At 47.5% G+C, this 20407-nt stretch overlaps 1 protein-coding gene across 6 annotated transcripts in view; it reads left to right on the top strand.

Annotated features, from left to right (window-relative positions):
- The window catches only part of LOC143164241 (monocarboxylate transporter 2-like), a 44935-nt gene that overhangs the window by 3154 nt on the left and 21374 nt on the right, over window positions 1-20407 (top strand). For 2 of the 6 annotated variants that reach the window (XM_076346615.1, XM_076346614.1), the window contains exons 2-3: window positions 2159-2312; window positions 2542-2799. In XM_076346615.1, the coding sequence (XP_076202730.1) occupies window positions 2583-2799 (217 nt within the window). In that variant the 5' untranslated portion in view covers window positions 2159-2312; window positions 2542-2582. Of the gene's footprint in view, window positions 1-1939; window positions 2313-2541; window positions 2800-13876; window positions 13938-14358; window positions 14619-20407 lie in introns of those variants that run through there. The other 4 variants (XM_076346616.1, XM_076346612.1, XM_076346611.1 and 1 more) reach the window with 4 other exon arrangements.

Below are 20407 nucleotides of genomic sequence, written 5' to 3' on the forward strand. Positions count from 1 at the left end.
TTGCCTGTGCGGATGTACCTGTGATAATCCTGGACAAGCAGTGGAATAAACTGACTTTAATTTGAAGGGCGATTAGGCAAAAGGACTTCCACCACACCTTCCTCTCATCTTCCAGTGAAGATCCTGGGCTATAAATGGTAACGAATCCTCACGTGGGTCTCAGTGGAGCAAAGCTTGCAGCCACATGTGCAATGCAATTGCTATGGGCTGTTAGACTGGATCTGACCACAAGTCCTTCTTGCCCACAGTGGCTGGTAGTGGATGCTGAGGGAGGAGGAGGAGGATGAGACCGATGTGTGGTGATCCTTCTCCAGAGTAACCTTTGAGGGCCTCCAGAGCCAGCAGCGATGCCTTTGCAACACTGAGCATGGGATCACATAAACTCCCTTAAATAAAATGTAAAAGGAGGTGAACAGTCTCAGTCCCTGATAAAAAAGAGAGTGAAGAAAGGTTGTGGTAGGAAAAAGTAACAATTATGTTCAGGGGGAATTGAGAACTTTCAATGGAGGTCTGATAAGTATTTTACAAAGGGCTTCCTAAACTCACCCCTATATTTCCTGATGTATGTGGAAACCTCATCCAAAAGCAGTGTGGTATTTTCCTTGGTTGGGGCTGTTTTCCCTTTCGCCACCTTTAGTTGCCACCAAAATGATGGGCAGTGTGGACACGGGTAACCAGGGGAAGGTAGGTTCTCTGTTCCCACGGTCCTTGTTAAGGAGAGGGGAAAAACACAGCTTCTTTACCTAGGTGAAGTAAGGGCTAAAAGGGATATGATTACTCTCAGTAAAACCATCAGAGGATAACACCAGGGAAGAGGAGAAAGCCTTTCAGCTGTATAATGCCATCAGCACAAAAACATTATAAAATAGAAGTAGATAAACTTGAGTTAAATGGTATGTTATTAACAATGGGAAGTGGGAGGCTCTGGGACAACGTCTTCACGAGAGGAGCAGGGAATAAATGCTTGTGGCAGTTTGAGAGTTTACGAACCAGATCTCATTATATTTATACAGTGTTCTTGAACTGGCTTTCAGCTCCTTGTCTTAATGCTGTACGTTCAATTCACAATCTGGGGGTGCCCCAGCATGCTGCTGAGGCTGGAGAGGAGATAATCTGTCTCCATCTACCGCACCTGCAACAGTTGTCCAGACATAGGGGGAGCTTGAAGCCTGTAGCGTAAGGGCCCCATATTAGTGTTATCACTTAACAGCTGTAAAAGTAGATGAAAGAAAGCATGAGTTCAGGCATATATCTGTAGGCACATCACTTGCTTAAAATAATATTTTTTTCCTCTACTGTTCCAGTGGTGTCCCCCTACTTACAGTTTGAATCCAAACTGCATCTCCGAAGAGGCAGTGGACTCTCAAGTAGATGCAAGTGACGCTGTACTTCTCCTATGGTGGTTTTTTCCTTTTTTTTTTGCAAGACAAGCAAAGGTCCTTCTCTCCCTAGTTAGCTGACTACTACCCCTGAGGTTCAGCAAAATGTGTCCAGCTGGTATCTGTGTCTGCTCCTTCCCATTAGCTCTGATGATGCCTTTTCGTATCAGCTTCCCTTGCTTCTGAGTTTGCAGTATATAAGGGCAATAAACCACCTTTTATCTGCAAAGATGCAGGTGTACCTACCTGGTACCCTTTGCTGCGGGACCTTCTCCTCTCCCCTCTGATCTAATGTCTTGACCTTGAGAGGAGACTTGTGGATTAACTCCTGAGAGGCACGTAGGATTTACTTCTTTTCTTTTTACCCTCGTTTTATTTTAATGGCCAGGGAAAATGGGAAGAATGCAAATGAGTGAATGCCCTCTTTGATCTGTGTTGCTCCTGAGCATAATCTGCTAGCCTGGCAGGCGCCAGGCACAAGAGGAATTGCTGCCCCTAAGTAGAAAGAAACTTCAGCCTCTTTTTGCAAGCAGTTGCTTGCAGTTTGCTTGTTGGCTCGGGGGAAGCGAGCAGCCAAGAGAGCCTCGTCCCCCTGCAGAACAGGGGAGTTGGACACACTGTGGGGCCGATCGCCTGCTGCTCACGTAATGGGAATTATTCTTTTAAGCAGGGATAACCTGAAATCATAAGGTTTTCCACCCACATCTGAAAAATACACAATGATGCGTTTACCCTAAAAACGGTACAACTGTGGCATCTGCTTCTCTCCGGAGGGACAGGCTGAGCAACTGTGACGGGGGCAACCTACAGACGCCATCTCCCGAGGTGAGACACCGAGCTACTGGCTGGATGTGGAAGAGAAAATGGAGGCATTAACTTCGGTTCTGAATGAGGTCCATCCCTGAACACAGAAGCCATGGGAGTATTTTGAGGGTGTGTATTTAAAATACAGGTGGAAGGGATGGACAGGGTTATTGGAGAGGGAAGGGTGATTTTGATTGTGTTACAACTGAACAATAAAACTGTTAATAGCCAGCAAAAGGTCAAGGCTTCAAGAGTGGGTGATCCTCTGTACCTCTAAATTGTTTTACTACACTTCAAAATGATGCCTGATAACACGATATGTATATACTGTAAAACACACATATCCTTTGCTCTGCAGGACACCAGAAAGTCGTTTTTGCTCCAAAATCTGGATTGACCATGTCTCCTCCAGTCCCTTCAGACCTGGGCTACGTACCCCCTGATGGCGGATGGGGGTGGGCAGTGGTGTTCGGAGCCTCCATCTCGATTGGGTTTGCATATACCTTTCCTAAAGCTTTCACAATCTACTTTAAAGAGCTCCAGGCTGTTTACAGCATCTCCTACAGCCAGATTGCCTGGGTAACATCCATCATGTGTGCTACCACCTACGGAGGAGGTAAGTGAAGCAAGACCTTATCTTTCTTTGGAAAAGAGGAGGTCGGATCTCTACACCAAAAGGGGAGGGGTGAATATATTCCTTTGAGAAAGTTCTTGGAAAGCTCTAACTGCAAGTTTGTCTCTCTGTTTTCTGATGATGTGCCTTGGCAAAACAGAGAGAACCAGTACTGCTGAGTATTTTATTGACAACATATATGATGTCACCAATTCTCGTTATTTCATCAGAAATCTTGCTATGTGTGGGTGGAGGCTTGGCCATGGTGGAATTATTTTAGTCTTGGACAGTTATTTCAGCATATTTAGTATTGCATCTTCGGTTCTGTTCATATTCTTGGCTTTCTTTTTGAAAGAAAAAAATGTACTTCTTGCACTCATGATTGTAGAGAAGATGCTGGAAACTTGAAACCTGAAGTTTTGCTCATGAACAGGCATGGCAGACATGCATGTAAATCTTGAGATAGTATGTAAATATTCCCTAATTCTGTTGCTAAAATCTTGCTGCAAGTCATTTATTAAGGGATGATGTTTGAGAGTTCTCTCTGCAGAATCTTTCTGAAAGGACAAATGTGTCCACTGGTTACTTCAAGTTAAAACATTCACTGAGTACTTGCACCTCGGCTGCAAAAGTTGCCGTTGTGCAAAGGTTGTGGGAAGGTATTGCTTGTCCTCATAATGAAATCACCAAGTGGAAATTCTCAGGGGGATGTTTGCCTCAGATACTGATGCCAAGTATCAGTCTGCCACTTTGATCTGAGGAGCTGGTGTGTATCTTGCTGTTAATGGTTAGCAGAGGACCATCTTGCTTTAGGTTGCTGATGCCTGTGAGGTGCGGCTGCTGGAGGTTATTGCTGGGCTTTTAGCAGGCTCTTGGTTCTTCTTAGCTTGTTTTGCAAGGGTGAAACGTAATAGGATTAACACTTAAGAACACAAGAATAGCCGCATCGACTCACATCTACCCAAACCTGTATTCTTCCTCAAACAAGGTCTGTGACACACACTTTGGGAAAGAATATTACAAACAAGTTGTAGATGGAGGGGTCCTCTTGGTGCCCCGTCACCCTCAGGACGGTGCGGTTTGGAGGCTTCCTGGGTCACACGCTACAAACGCCAGGGTACACCCTGTGTACAGAAGTCGCGCATACTCGTCTCGTGTACTTTAGGAACTGGTTTTACATTGCAATAAAAAAACAGAGATGTTTTGTCATCTGATATGGGATGGATTAAGGTGAAAGGAGAAAATTTCTGTAAGGCTCACCTGGCACTCGGGACAGTGATACACGTCACTCTGTCAGTGCCCTGAGCAATGCCTGTGACTCCGCGGACAACCTGTGTCTTTACTCTTTTGACAGCTCATGCCTAGTGTTATTGAGCATGTGATTCCCAAGATGACTGCGTGCCTTGGAAAGCTGGCACGGGAGCAAGTGACTTTTTACTTACTGATTCAAATCCAGCCCTTGTCAGGGGAGAGACTGAAGGCTCCTACTGCCACCGAGCCAGCAGCTGGTCTCAGCCTGTTCCCAGTGGGCAAGTACCGATGTAGCTAACCCACCGGGGCTGGCTGGCACGCTTGGGGTTTGGGATGCACGTGACCAGAGAGGTGTGAGGGATGAGTTGCTTCCCTGCTTGCAGGAAGAGCCTTCTCAGGTCTGGCCGGAGTTGATCGGCCAGGCAGCGAGGAGGTTTCGTTGGGCTCTTTGGGCTACGGTCTCTGCTGCAGATGGACAGAAAGGTTCACTTCCAGGTTTATTACATCAGCAGCTCTACTGAGCACCTATTTCCCCTTGAAACAATGAATGTTTAGCCTGTGGCTGCTGTTTGGCTCTGGTGGTTTCATGTCAGGAGCTGAGAAGGGCTAACGGAGACTGAGCGAGAGACTGAAAAGCAATTCAGGCTGTGTGGGGCTACTAGAGGGCTTGTTTCCTCAGGGTGGCTGTTCAGGCCCTCTGAAAATTGGATGTCTGAAACTGAGCACCGAACATTAGAGATGTCTCAGATTGGTTGAGATTTCTGGCTTTTTGTTTTCCACATTCCCTGAGTTAGGGCCCTCGACACCCGAATGAAGATACAGAGAGTACAGCAAGGGAACTGCTGTCAGTGATCTTGATGGGGGAAGAAGCCGTTACAGTATAAAACTTGTGGTTTTCATCATTGATCTTCCCATCTTTAAATACAGACTTTTATAAAATCTTATTGCTGCAGAGCTATCATTATAAGCTGCAGCCGAGTGTGCAAGCGTCTGACTTTCCCAGATGTTGCATGTAACAACAGGAGGGTGTCCGTATAAGCAGGAAAAAATGAGATGCTGTGAAGCAAGATGACTTTTTCCTTTTCAGCGTTGCATTTACCTTTACGCAGACTTTGGGTTAAGAACTCAGTGCTGGCAGGGGGGTCCTGCCTGTCCCACCTTTCCTGGCGTTTTCACAAACACTTGTGTTTATTGCTGCATGAGCACCCTTCCTCTCTGGGGATCTGTCCTGTGGTGTGGTAGCGGTCGCTCTTCACCTCACTCAGTTTTTAAATCACTGTAGCATCTGGGTTAAAAAAAAAACCAAACAAACTATGAAAGAAATAGATCTTGGAAAAAAAAAGTCTTAGGAAAAATCCCTGTGTGACGATTATAGACTCTTCTAGAATTAAGGAAGATCAATTATCTCCTCTGTTCTTGTGAATGATTAATAATTCTAAACATTTCCCTGTCATGTTCTCATCTTTCAGTTGTTGTTTCCAGTAAATGGTGTTGACATCTCCATAGATCTGAAAGCAGCAGCATGCTAATAGTAATAGAAGAGGGAATGGCAATAACAACAGATTTAGGAGTTTCATCTCGGAGAATAAATATCTTTGAGTGCATAAGTAATTGAATACTCAGTTTGATCTTCCTTTCAGCTACACCAGCTACATCTAGAACAATTCTGTAGCATCCAGTGAAGCTGCATGCTGTGTTTGAGAGAGGAGGAAAGCACCAGCAAAGCCTGCCCAGAGTGGTTGAGGGCATGCAGGGGATCCCTTCAGGGAGAATTATGCCTTTAAACACTAACTTTAGTTTTACAATATTCAGAAATTGTACAGCTAAGTGTTTACAAAGTAGTCTTTTAGGACAGCGTGTGTTTTTTTGCACTTGAGTAATTAAAAAAAAAAAGCTTCAACAAATATTAACATTGAATATCGTTTCTGGGTGAAACTTTGGCTGCACTGAAGTCAGCAGGCACCTTGCCATCACCTTTAGTGCAGCCAGGATTTAATCTTTCAGCTGCAAAGTTTGATCTGCTGATCTATAGCATTAGAAGCCTGGAAAATTTCAGCCCCAAGCATGGTATTTAGGAAATGGGGCTGAGAACCGAATGAAATTGTAGAAATTAATTCTCTGTCTGTAAACACTTGGTTTCACAAAGGTCTCCAGGAATGTTAAGTGATGGAGTGCCCTATAAACACGACCTAGATAATAGGTTCATCTTTGAAGCCTGTCTTACGAGGAGTCATTTCTGTGGCACTTAGGGGGCTCTTGGGAAGGTCAGTCTGTAAACCCGGGATTACAGCAAGCTTGAGCAAATACTACACTTGGACCAAAAGTCTCCTCTTTTTGATCTTGTGGGGTAACATGGATGTACAGTGTCAAAAGTTCAACAAGCTCCTAAAGAGCAATCTGTGTAAGACCTTGAAAGTTAATACTAAAGCATCGTGCTTGATCTGCTGGACAACGGTCAGCCAGAAGGACAAAGCAACACAAGAAAATGCAGGCACCGGAGACCAGCTGAGTTTACCTACAGTAATATTGAGTATTGCATCACCCTGTGTTAAGGGCACAGAGGGTTATACACAGCTAGCCGCACCGCGTGACTCATGAACTAATCTCTTCCCATGTTTGATTCTGTTTCTTGTTTCCATACCCCAACATTTAACTACATTTGAAAGGTAATGAAGGAGCTTGCTGGGTGTCCTCCATCCTATGAAGAGGAGCTGGTTATGTGCAGAGTGGTTGCAGACTTTATCCTGCAGTCCTGCTTCCCACCCGCTCTCTTCCAGTGTCTAGCAGCCTCATTGGTGATGAGAGCTGTGCCGTATCAGCCAAAATTGGCTTCTGCTTGGTACATCCTTGTCCTTGGAGCAAATCAAAGGTGCCTTACATATATGCAGCAAACAGCAGTAACTGCTCCTGGAATGCTACAGTCCTAGAGGAAGGTTTCTTGAGGGAACTCACAGCAAGAGCAGAAGCCTTTGTGGAGTTATGATCACTTGTCACAAGAGTTTTGTTTGATGGGGAAAAAAACCCAGCAAAGCCCCAGCTGCCTCTTTATGATAGTTTTCTGTAGCTTTAATTGACTATCCCTCTAATACCTTGTGAACTTGGGTGAGGTGGGGTTAATTTTTTGGGAAAATACCTGCATTATGTAATGGCTCAGTACTATGACCTGCAAACATGTCCCAGAGACTACTTGCAAACCAGTGTGACATTCCCCTGTCCCCAAGCCAAGGAGCTGCTGACCCTCAATTCAGACTCAGCCCGCACCGTGCAGTGCCAGCTTTCTGCTGTTCTGGAGTGGGGCTTCATGGCATCCCTGCAAAATCTCTCCTCTCTCAAACATCAGGAGGGTTTAATGAGATCTAAAGCTCTCCACCTTGTTGAAGTGTTATTCAGGCAGCCCTGAGGCAGGTGATCCTCTTTCCATCCTGTAGACCACTACTTGAGAGTTTATTTGTGGCAGGACAGCTTTGGAGATGGGCTGGAGACAGCGGTGGTCTTCTGGACCCAGCTGTGCCACAGCTGCTTAGGGCCATGCCTTGGAAGAAGGTGCTTGTGGAGGGGCTGGATGTGTTTGGACCCTGCAGTCACAATTCGTTGGATTAGTTTTGACACTCTAAACTGCAGATCTTTGCTAACCTGGTTCCTTTTCACTGAAATGGGTAAGGAAACTCTCACAAGAATATTTCCATCAGAAGCCACAGGAGACCCGTGGGCTCAGTGGAGGTGAGCCCAAGCCCACATGCTTGGGCTGCAGTGCACGGAGGGTACATCCATCACCCAGAAAATCTCTCCGTGTTTGCAAGCTGTGACCTTGTGGAGATCAGCTAAATTCATTCAGGGGGAAAGATGAGTAAAGTAGCATCGTAAGCAGACAGGTCTAAGATACTTAGCAGGCATCACGTGGAATATGTGTTGGGGTAACTCAAGGCAGGGGCAAATAGTGCACTTGGAAACAACTCCACAGATAAATCCTTTGTTGCTGCCTTCCTAGTACATTACCATCATTTCACATCTTTGTAAGTAAAGGGATGCACAGGATCACATAAAAATAATTATTTTAAGTAAAACTGGGATTTTGCAGTGACTCTAAGTAAGTTGGCTGAAAGTGGCAGAAGATGCTCTGGGGTGGAGGAAGCCGCTGCCTCTGTTGCTGGTGTAACCAGGTGGGATCAGGTAGTCCGTGACAGGAATTGGGGACCAACAGGGTGGTACCTGTGTGACAACAGTTCGTGTTTACCAGGACTTCCCATCCTTAACAGGGCAGGAATGTAAATGCTTTATTTTTGTGTGTGCTTTTGCTTCAAAATAAGAACAGGTAGACAAAGTAGGTAAGGCAAATTGGAATAAGACGGGATATGGTACTAATTTTACATTGACAACACTAAAGTGCCTTTCTTCACTATGCGTTTACCTTGAGCAAAAAGGTATGAACTCGTTATCCTGTGGTAAAACCTCACAGCAAGGAAAATAGGGCTTGAGTCTGGGAGTGGAGAACCACGGGGTGGGAATACAGACGTTTTTCTCTGCACACTATGTCCTGTAGTAAAGAGTCCCCTTTACTTTCGGTACAAATGAAAGAGTGACCTGCTCTGCTCTGGCTAATGTGTAATTACACCTTCAACACAACCTTCTGCCCCAGCTGTTTGTTTGCCCGTGTTTGTGTGCACAATCTGAAATGCCACCAGGCTCTGCATTCAGCGATGTTTGGAAAAAAAAAAAAACCCACAGTATTTGTGCTAAATTTCAATCATTCAGGGCTTGGCATTGCCAGACTTCTGCCATTAAAGTTAATAGCTGAATTCTCGATGCATCTTTGAGTACTTCAACCATGTTGTTTTTCCCTTTCTATACAGTCATTTTCCAAATATAACAGAGCAAGATCCTACTGGGATTAAAATGTAAATGAGAAGAAGATGCAATAGCAAAGGAATAATTTGTTTTAATTCCCCAGTGAAAACATTCCAGTTATTAGATTTAGATTAATTGTAGCCATCTTTTTAGCAACACAAATGTTTTGGTTTGGGCTGCTGATTAAACTCCCGCAACAGGGGAAAAACAGAAGTGATATCGCTGCTCAGTTTATTTTATGATCTCCAGGAAATCAGCACAGCCAGCAGCGATGCTTCATGCACCTGGTTGGTTTGACGGCATGGACGCAGGGCTGGAGCCATCCAAGAGGTTTGCTGGCTCTGGAGAGAGTTATTTCATGTCGTATGAATCCTTCTGTCTGCCTGGCCTCCGCGCTATTAATACTGGGGCTGAGCAAAAAGCAAGTTTGACATTTCATAACTTTCTGTTTTGACCTCTCCTTGACCCCCTTGTAAAACATTACTCAGTGGAAAGCAGAGCCACGAGGCTCTGCCAGTGTCCTGGGTGGTTCCCAGCAGCACCAGCACCAATGTCCCTTGGCTCCGCACAGTGTCACCCCGCCACCAAGCGCAGGGACGTGTGGGGCTGGTGGCTCTGCCTGCAGCACAGCATTTCACACAGCTGTGGAGAGGCTGTGTGGAAATTAAAGGTCTCCCTAAAATAGCCATAGGAATGTCAGGGGACGCAGATTGACTGCGCTTGGCCCACGTGCCCTATTTGGAGCATGCCCGGCTGCTGTGTTGGTGGGGTGCTGCCCGCATCCCTCCTGCTGCTCGGCGCCCCAGGAGCTGGCGGGCAGAGTTAGGTTCCCTTTAATTAAAACCTCGAGCATGAAAATATTAGTGGTAAATCCCTGAATGCTGGAGGTCTTGTGGCTAAACACTGAGGAATGTGTTGTATCAACACAGTCACGCTCAGCGGTGAGGAGAGCACGGGGGGATAAGGGTAATTCTGCACTCGCTGTGGAGGGAACTATTGATCTGTCCCCAGGCTTGCATTTCATGATTGCATCTGGCTGGGGTCCAGAGCCAAGAATTTTGCTGAAGTCAAACCTTTTCCCAAGCTCTTCCCTATGAGGGTGGTGAGGCACTGGCACAGGTTGCCCAGAGAAGTTGTGGATGCCCCATCCCTGGAAGTGTTGAAGGCTGGGTTGGATGGGGCTTTAAGCAACCTGGTCTAGTGGAAGGTGTCCCTGCCCATGGCAGGGGGCTTGGAACTAGGTGATTTTTAAGGTCCCTTCCAACCCAAACCATTCTATGATTCTATAATAATCTATATTAGTATGGATTGATCCCTTGGAAAAAGTTAAGAATATTATTAGGAACATAAATGTGTGGGCCTATTTTCAGAGGACGAGGATATCTGTCTCCTAAGACAGATTGCACTGAGGAAAGTAATGGTATCACACCCTGGGCCACGGGGGCCAGCCCTTTGGTTTTGCGGACAATTGCTGCTTATAATCTCATTCATAAATTCAGAAGCTCCATTTTAACCGTGGTTATGGATTGGATTTCACTGCTGATGCATTTTATGAGCAAATGGAAAATGACAATGGAATAGTTTTGAGAAATGGGGTATGCCGTGGAAGTGAGAATCACAGACGCTTTAAAGAAGTACAGAATTGCCTCTTTAGGTGCCCACTCACCCGATGCTGTTTTGATGCAGCAGAGCTAGGAATGGATTTTTTTCTTTAATGTGGAAGCAATTTCTAAAGTCTTTAATTGACTTTCAAAGACTCAGTGAAGGAAAAACACTGTTGGAGTTATAGAGTTGTAGCTCCTACCTTTGGTTGCAATAAAATGCCTTGCGTAAAAGGCTTCGAACAAAATTCTTTCCAAATACCAAAGTGGTCCACTGAGAATAAATAGAAATGCTTTCCATTCTCAGGGGAGCCCAGGTTGTTTTTTTTTTTTTTTTTCCCTGGGAAAAAAAACCACCCACATTGTCAACACTAGTCACTTTTTTTTGGTATCCTTATATTTTGAATATTGTTTAACCAACCTTGGACTTCAATAAGTGAAGGACGTTAGTTCATTTGATTTAAAAATCATGACTTAAAATATCTATGGGAACTGTCACGGAAAGCTTTGCAAAGTTTGGAAAATGGGCCCTTTTGGGGACAGAGGAAGAGTTTCAGATTCTGCCTTGCTCCCGGCCCCTTTTCCCCCCCTTGCCCCTCTTCTTTCAATACCTCGAGTGGAGCGCTGGGAATACAATAGCAGTCACTGATTTACATGGAGGGCTGCAATAGGGAAATGAGTCATTTGAAAAGGTATTTTGCAATTTTAATCAATTTTGTTGCCGCTTGCCAACAAATTAAAAAACCTGCCCTCCAGGAAACGTCTGCTGTCTGTGGATGAGTAAGCGGAGCCCGGCTCTGGGGGGGCTGTGCTCCCGAAGTGGAGGGGGAGCACTCACATAGGCAGTTACTGTGAGATGAGCCCAAGTCTCCCCAAATTGCTAGGAAGTCATTTTTGACCTCGTGAGCCCAAGATTTCTGCTTGCTGTTTCTGCTTGCCCTCAGGCTGTCGTGCTTTGTTTGTGAGCATCTCTTCAGAGCAGCGACACGAGGGCAAAGACTAATCGATTTCAGACATCTTTAGAAATAATTTGTTCCCCCCCCCAACGTCTCCTGCTGCAACTGGTTTCCTGCTTTAGTTTTGAGTTTGCCACCAGTTTGTGTGAACATTTACCCAGAAGGTGTCGTGCCAGGGTTTGCTGCAGAGGAAGTTCTTCAACGTTACACCAAATTTAGCATTTCTGCAGAAGGAAACTGTCCCATCTTCCAGCCAAGGTCATGGCTGGAGTTGTAGCTGCTTCTTCATCGCTCTCCTCCCAGGGATTTCCGTCTGCCTTCCCCACGCTCCGCGCTGATGCTAAGGATGTGCCCAAGTTCAATCTCAGGTGTGTTTGTTTAGATTTGGGCCCATTTTTTTATGTTTGGCAAAACACCAAAACCAGCTGCTGAAACAAACTTAATTCCCATTTATTAGAAAAACTCCACTAATCCAAACCCTCATCCCTCTGTAGCAAAATAGAAGACAACAGCCCCGTCCCCTTGGCCATCCCCTTGTTCAGCTGCAGACAGGGTTTTCATACTGGAGAGACTAATTGTCTCCTGCGATGGCAGACTGCCCGCCCCTGCACCCTGCGCCTTCGTGCATGCAGGACTGTACGTTGTACAAGCGATGCAGTAAAAGCAGGTATCTTTATGGCCCATAAAGTGGGTCTGGGCTGTACCAAAACAAAACTCTTCAGGTCATCACGCTGTGACCCTGCACCTGAGAGTAAAGGTCTTCTGGTCGTTTTAAGTTTACTCAGTTTTATAGAAAGAAAGGAATAGTAGTAATAAAACATCTTACAGACGTGTTGTAAGGAGATCTTTAAAGTTCTAGATTAACTGTGCCAGGAAAATTACTGAGCAAGGCACTGATTCCCCCCCCCCCATTATTGCTTAATTGCGTATGTAGAAAAATGTGATTTAGAGTGACACAGGATGTGTTTTGGGAGTGTTGGAGAGACGGCGGAAATAGGGAGGCAGGGAGCTCCTTCTCGTTTCATTAGAGATTGACATGTTTGTACCCGAACCAAAAGTGGTACCGCTGTTAAAATCTAATTCAAAATTAGAGAAGAACCACCAGCCTGGACCAGCAAGCTTTGTCTCCCCATGTCCTTGGGGAGGGAAGAGCTGTGTACAGGCCCAGCAGGGCGTGAGACAGGACAGTAGCAAAGCCTTACAGAGCCCCTCGCGAGCCCAGGGATTTGCTCTTTCCCAGACAGTCTGGGAAGGGCTCCCGGCACCCCCATGCAGAGGGTGGGGACAGGCAGGGACCTCCTGTCTTAGGTGGAACGGGAGGGGGAAGCCCACTGCCCCCTGTGACATCGCCACGTTGTCGGCGTTCTGCTCAAGAAGAAGAGGAGGAAAGAAAAATGTGAACATTTTTGTATACAATGTATACTGTAAACAGCAGTGTTTACATGCAGATTTTAAAATCAGCTGATTTCCACACACCTAACTAGCGTGACTTGTTTTTTGAGTGTTAGGTTGTCTTTTTTGAAAACAGACTAAATACACCTTTATAGGGGATTGGGGAAGAGTTGGTCTGAGCCTTAAAATACAGAGGAGCCAAGGGGGAATGGAAGCTCTGCTTAGGGGAACTGGGAAGAAAGGGTCATATTTGCAGTGCAGGTAGTGTAACTGATTTGCAGGCAAAACGTCTTTTGCCAAAATGATTCGTAAATAAATGATACATAAATCTGCCCAAATCATACCCCAATCTTCATGGTTATGCATGGAGGGAAGAAGGTCTCCCTCTCCCAGAAGGCTGGAGGCAGAGTGGGAGACAACAGGGCGCTGACACTCACCTGCCATCTCCATATGAATTTCCCCAAAATTGGGGCCGGGAGGGCACGCAGCTGAATTCCTCCGAGACCCGTGGGGCTGTTACTGAAGCCAGGGGGAGGCAAGGTCGAGCAAGATGCACGTCTGGTAGCAAAACTGCAACTTTCCAGCAAAAGCAAACACTGCTAACGTTTCCCCAAAGGGACTTCAATGTAAAAACTAGAATATACAGCAAATTGGCGAACGTAAACAGGGGGCAGACAACTGCACAAGTCTGCAATGATGTAGCGGTACGGGGACAGGAGAGCAGCCCGCAACTTTGTAAGGGGGAGTGAAGAGCTGGGATGCTGGTGAAAACACAGCGGGGTGGAAAAAGAAAAAGATAATTTCCATTTAAATAACTGAGGATGGTTTAATTAACGCCCGCGGGGTGGCCTCGGCTTGGGGGGGGGCGGCGAGGAAAAACAAGGGGGGGAAAAGGGGAAAAGCAGAAAGGCGTGTAACACCCGGGGGAGGTTTGGTCTGTGTCCCCGTCTGCCGGGGCGGGGTGGGAGCCGGGCCGAGGCGGGCCGGTCCCGCGTGGGGCGGTGCGGGCGGCTCCCCCGCCCCGTCCCGTCCCGTCCCGTCCCGGCGGCCGCGGGGGGGGGGGGTCAGTGGTCGCGCTGGCGCCGCGCTCCCGCAGGTGGGTGCTGCCGCGTGGGGGGGTGTGGGGTTCCCACGCGTGTCCGTGGGCTGCGGCCCAGCCTGCCTTGGCGAGGGGCTGCGGGGGTGGGGTTGGGGGGGGGGGGGGGGCTGGGCACACGCGAGTGGGGCGGCGCAGCGGGTCGGAGCCGCCGTTCCTAATCCTGTCCACCTCCACGGGGCATTTCTGGCACCGTCCCGCTCTCCCCCCAGCCCCAGTACGGATGCCAGGAGGCACGACTCCATATGGCTGATATTCTTTGCATTAAATGGCCACACAAAACGGCAGGGGTGGGGGTGCGACATTAGAAATAAAGAGCTAGATTGAAGCTGCGTTGGGGCGATGCTGTCGCTGCAGACCGGGGATCTGGGGGAGCAGCATCTCTGGGACTGACTCTGCGCCTTTGCGCTTTGTTTTTCAGGGCTTCTCGAGGAGCGCTGGGTGGCCGCTCGCACAGCCCGGCCATGCCGCCCCCCACTAGCGTGGGGCGAGTCCCCGGCCCGCCGGACGGCGGCTGGGGCTGGGTGGTGGTCTTCGGTGCTTTCATTTCTATTGGCTTCGCCTACGCCTTCCCCAAAGGCGTAGCCATCTTCTTCAAAGAAATCCAGGATTTCTTTGGCACGTCCTATAGCGAGATCGCGTGGGTCTCCTCGATCATGTTGGCCACGACGTACGGTGCAGGTGAGTAAACCTGCACCAGCTCCTGCGGCACGGTTTTCTTGTAAAAGCAAAAATAAGCCAGAAATCTCCGCTCTGGGCCAGCGTGCAGGGAAAGCAGCAGTGTCCATCTGCACGGGCACTAGCAACAGGTTTATTTTCTGATTGTGTTTCCAATGTTCTTTAGGGAAACAAGTCCTATGTGGAGCCTAAAGGGGCTAAGAGGCAGTTTTTTGGAGGTAAATTGATGTTGGTTGGGATTTTCAAACAGGCCTGGTGCCTTCCGAATTTGTGACTGGGTTCAGCGGGTGCAGGCATCTTTTGACCCCTCTGGGTGCGTTTTGGGCCTGTGGGGGACTCCATATGTCTTTGAAAATGTGGTCTGTGACCAGTTCGGTGCTGACATCCCCTTTATTTCCAGCTGGGTTTGCAGCACCTTTGCTGCTTTTCAAAATAGGGCTCATTTCACTAACATGGGCACGGTGTTATGCGGAAGCCCTAAAGGGGTGCAGTATCCTCTGTGCACCAGAGGCTGAGCTGCATGGTGTGTTCCATTGCTGCATCCCCTTCTCCGGCCACGCTGCCAGCTGCGGGCTGCATTGGGGGATTTCTCTGACACCACAAACAAAACGTGGCCTTGGCCCTGTCACACAGCACCTCTGTTCCCCCAAAGGCAGGCAGCACCAGCCCTGCTCCTTGTATCCGAGTGGCAAGGGGACGGGCGAGCTGTTTCGAAGAGACACTGGCATCCTCCTGTCCTGCTTTGACACAAGTCGGTAACTTTGCACCCGAGAGGCTGTGAAGTACCAGCATGGCCTGGACCTGGCGTGTTGCTGAGGGTAGCAGCGGTGGTCCCCTACCCAGAAATCAGAAGATTACCTACGAAAGCTTTCCGTGTGCATCAGTGAAAAAGCCCTGAGAATAGGCTGGTGTGAAATAGCTGGGTCTGGGTTTCAGCCAAAGCTGAGCCTGGAGTAGAGCAATAAACGAAGTAGCTGCTTGTTTATTGTGGCAGCTTATAATCACAGCAATGAAATAGCCAGAGTCAATCATTCTTATCAGTTGCAAAGCAGTGCATATAACTTTGCTCTTTTTTTATGATTTTGATACCACTTTCATGACTCAATGAAAAACTTGGGCTGCCTTTGATTAAATCTGCAATGGGAGGTAGACAGGAACCACGCTCTGTAATTGTAGGAAACTTCATCAATATTTATCCTGGCTATTAAAACGATTCTGAAAATATTCTTTGTTTTTAAAAAGGACTTTTTTTTCCTTAATAATGCACTGTAGTGCTTTTTGGAGAGCACAGTAGATAATGAAAGTAAAGATGCTTTGTAAAGGTTTGTAAAGTGGAAGCGATGCTTGAATCAGAGCCTATTGTAATCCACTCTATTATAACCCACTGCAAAGGTTTGGTCCCACGGAGAGTAGCTCTGCAAGGGCTGAGTTCCTATTTGAAAACCCACAAATGGAGCACTTTGAGGGCAAAACCCAAGCAGCGATTTAGAAAGATAAATCCTCCGCTTAAGCCAGTGCTGTTGTCCCAGGCCACCCCCTTGGCCTCCCTGACAGGATGCTGAGCCTGAGCCCTGGGGAGCGCGGCAGCTTTGGGATAGATTTCCACTGGGGCTTGTTATTAAATCCAGAGAAAAGCACTTTTGCCTCAGCCCCAGCGATATAAATAAGCAGTCTGCAGTGAAAAGGGAACAGTCGTGCTCTGTATAGGCTGAACAGGAGCAACTGGGTTGCGGTGGGGGAGGGAAACACTGCCGTGGGGAGGCAGGCGAAAGGACCGCTTGTCATTTAGATGCTACTTAAATGCTGTTTTTAAGGGGGCTGGGGTAGATTATGAGGAATGTTTCTGAAGTAGTCAGGTGGGAAAAAAAGGAAAAGTAGGCAGCCCATGCCTTTGGTGTGTTCCGTTGCCTACAGATCAGTGTCTAGGAAGCTGCATGGTTTGGAAGTCAAAGAGAGATGGCTAATATTTGGTACCAAAAGTATGCGAATGAGTGGAGGCTGCTGTAAATTTCGTGGTCTGGTACTAAAATTAGGACATCACTTGTTGGGAAGGCCGTGGTTGAGGTTTTAATATAGGTGAGTGTGCTAAATGTGTCCCATGGGGAGCAGGGACCACTGCTCTCCCTGATGGCTGGGTCCCTAACGCATTTCCCTCTGTCTTCCCAGTAGCTCAGGGCATCGTACAGTGCAAGCCTTCTTCCTGGGAAAATGCCGTTTCTTCCATTGCACTCAGTCCTGGGTAGATGTTAGCTGGGACTTAAGGCACCATGATGATGATCTTATGATTTCAACCACCATCATCCACAGTGAAGCAGTGGGAAACCCTGCTCTGCCATGGGGTGGGGGGAGACCTTGATGGAGCGGCCACAAAAATCATGTCCGTTCCACAGACTGCCATGTGCTGGAGCGATATCCCATCACCTGTCTCATAATGCTGCAATAAATGCGCCGAAGTAGTTACCTGTAGGTTGGGAGCTCCCTGGCTGCCTCTGTGGGTTTTTGCCAGCTCTGCTTTGTCTTCCAATAAAAATGTGTCCCCCCACCCTCTGGTATGGAAGAGATGCTTCGTGCCTGACCATGACCGAGTGAGGAACATGCTCTGCAGATTAACCCCGCACCTGACAGTGCCTGAAGTTGCTCTCAGGGGTGTAGATGGGGGGCTTGAGCATCTCGGGGTGCGGGTCACGGCCAACGAGCTGGCGCTGGAGCAGGTGAAATGCTGCTCTGATCGCTTCTGCCTCCTCCCATCTGCAGACTCTCCAACCCACTTTCTTCTCTTTCTCTCCAAGTGTTCAAGCCGGTGCCATGTGCTCTGTACCTGGGATGTTGTAGTGGACTTTTATCCCAATTAACTGAGTGTCTCCTGCCTTTTTGCAAGGAGCTTTAACTTTACCCTCCCTTATGCTATTATACAGTAATATGGGGGATGATACAACTGGGCACTGTTAGACTTAATTGCAGGCGATTGTACCTTTGTACCTTCCCACTTGCCTTGCAGTTGCTCAGAGTTATGTCCTTCTCTCCTCTGCTCTGCTCTTGAATAAGATTTATGCTTGTTTGATCATCCCTCCCTCTGCAGCGATCCAGGCTGAGACACCGAGTTGCTCAGTGGCTGCAGACAGGGCCGCGATGGGAGTTTGCAGAACATGGAGCAAATGAAACACACGTGCCCAGGAGTGTATTTAACACATCTAATTTGATTGACTGGGCATTTAACGCCAGAGCGGGTTTGACTTATGAACGACTTCAGTGATTTGGAAATTCTCATTGAAGGAACGGGGCGCCGGTTCCTGTGAGCTGCCAAAGTCTTGCTCTGCTGCAGTGCCTGTTAGAGCTGTTAGGATGCCTGTGCGGCAAAGCTTGATTTACTTTGCTGAAAAACTAGGAAGTAATTTAACACTGGATTTTTTCTAATCTTTTCTGAAAAAAAGAAATTCTAAAAATGCCAAAGTAAGCTTTCAAGATAGTCCTGAGTAACTAGTAGAGTTACTAAACCAGGTAACTACTGCCATGGCTTGTCCCTTCCTTCCCTTCCTTTCCCAAATCAGTGGTGAGGCAGAACTGTCACAGCCCGCGTGGAGATGCACTGAGCATCTCCTACGCGAGGCATCAGGCCCTGTGTCCTGGGGGGCTGGAGGGGCCAAGTGGTGCATTTGCTGGTGTCAGGTGTGGGCATCACAGCCACGAAAGGAAAGCCCCAAACTTGCCTCACCTCCACCCCTTCCCCCTGCTCCAGTACCAGTAAATGGCCATGATTTGGAAGGTGGCCACGCAGATCAACAGCTTTCCTCAAGAGTGCACAGGCTCCGCTGTTTGCTCAGTTGGCTTCAGGGAAAGGCTGTAGCATTGCTGTCCCCTCCCCGGTGTTCGGCCACGTCTCCGGGCTGTGCCGTGGCTCTCGGAGCCAGGACTCAGGGCAGCGAAGCTGGCATCCAAGCACGGGGATGTCCTCCGCGAGGACTGACCCGGCCACCCTGCTCGGCTCCCTCCGTCCCGGGGAGCTCAGGGCAGCTGTGCCGCCCGGTGCCTTGGCAGGGTGCGGAGGTTCTGATGCTCTCACTGACAACAGCTGTTGTTTGCAAACATCCTCAGGAGACAGTCCCTCGTTTCCTTGGCATGCTTGTTGGTGTGGGGACTTGTTTTTAGGCTGTGCTGCTTACTGTGTTACAGAGCTTATGTTTGCATTTCGTAAATAATGCAAATGAACCGTATTTTCTGAAAATGCTCACATGAACTAGCCCAAATCTCCACTGGAGTTTCTCTGTTGCCTTTGACAGCATGGATGCAGATTTACAGTGACCACCTGAGGCTGTGGCTTGTAGCACCAGAGCAGTGCCAGTTTTTCAGACTAAGACTGAAAAATCAGCAGCCGAGACTGTTTCTGCCCTTCACTTTCTGCTTTAATTCCCCTAGGAAGCTGTTTTACACCAGCCAAGGCTCTGGCAATATATATTGCAGAAGTTTTAATGTGTCTTATCCCCCAGTTTCTTAATCTGAACTAGGTTGCAGAAAACAATTCTGTCACTGTAATACAAGTAGTAAAACAGATTAGTGTGCAGTAAAGTGGATAGCCTGGACTTTATGATACGGTACTTGTAGTTCTCGCCAGTGTTCATGTTCAGCAATTCCATGTTTCCAGTTGCGGAGGGCAAACAGGGAGGTTAGTGAGTGAGGAGCACAAGGGAACATTGCTTTTCTCTGACCAAATCCTGCAGGGTGAAACCCTGTTAATCTGATAAAGAAGGATTTCTGTTTTGCAATGTTTCTACTTTTTTTTCTGGTCATGGGCAAAGAGCTCATTCCTTACCCCAAATGAGAAAAGTATTACAGAGCAAAGTCTTTGCCGGTTGTAAAGAAAAGGAACCAGGATCTGTCCATAAGGAATGAGTGGAGATGCCACCATCCTTCCCTAAAGGTTTCTTCAGCTGCAGCTCAACTCCCAGGTATCAGGCTCTGGGGGTGGCAAGGACACACCAACATTGTAAAAACGTGGAGCATCATAAGGCACCCGTCGTGCTGCTGCATGTCCTTGGCAGGGTTTTCTTTTGCAAACTGCCTCCTTGGACTTTGCTATGCCAACACAAAACCAAGGCTCCCAAGGTCTTGCCTGATGGGCAGGGATGGGTTTTGTTCAAGGAGGCAATCTTAAATAATATCATTGCAAAAACGAAAACCTTTGGCCTTCACGCCTCCTGACTTGGGCCATGTGCCTGCATCATGTTCACAACACCAAACTGAGCTGCCCTCTTCTCATTTTTAAGGGTGACACATATCAAGCTAGGCCACAAATGAGTCCCCAGAGATAACGGTTACCCAGGGAAAGCAGGAGACAGTTGAGCTCCCAGGAAAGAAAAGATAAGCAATATTAATTTGCTACTAATTTAGTTGCCCTATTCAGCATCAGGGAGAAGCAGCCAAACATTCTAAAAATAAGAAATACTGATGCTACTAATTTAATAGCAGCAATGTTCTTGTAGCTGTTACAGTCTCCTCTAGGGCTATAAGAGAGGTAAGGATTGTGGGAAGAAGTAATGCCTTTTATTATAGCCAACTGTTAGAGTTGGAACAATGAGCCGGCTTTCTGGCACATGTGCCAGAATAGAGAGAATAATTTAATACCTAGGACAGTATCTGCAATTTCAGGGGTTTTTTTATGGTGACTATGTGCCCAAAATGCTCTTTTCATCATTGTAATGAAACAACAGAAGTCATCTGAGTGAAACTCAGAGACCAGATCCTGACACAGTCATTTCAGCTGATAAGCTTGAATAGCTGGGGCTAGAGCAGGAGAC

This window comes from Aptenodytes patagonicus, chromosome 8 (genome assembly GCF_965638725.1).
Source record: "Aptenodytes patagonicus chromosome 8, bAptPat1.pri.cur, whole genome shotgun sequence".
Classification (NCBI taxonomy): Eukaryota; Metazoa; Chordata; class Aves; order Sphenisciformes; family Spheniscidae; genus Aptenodytes; species Aptenodytes patagonicus.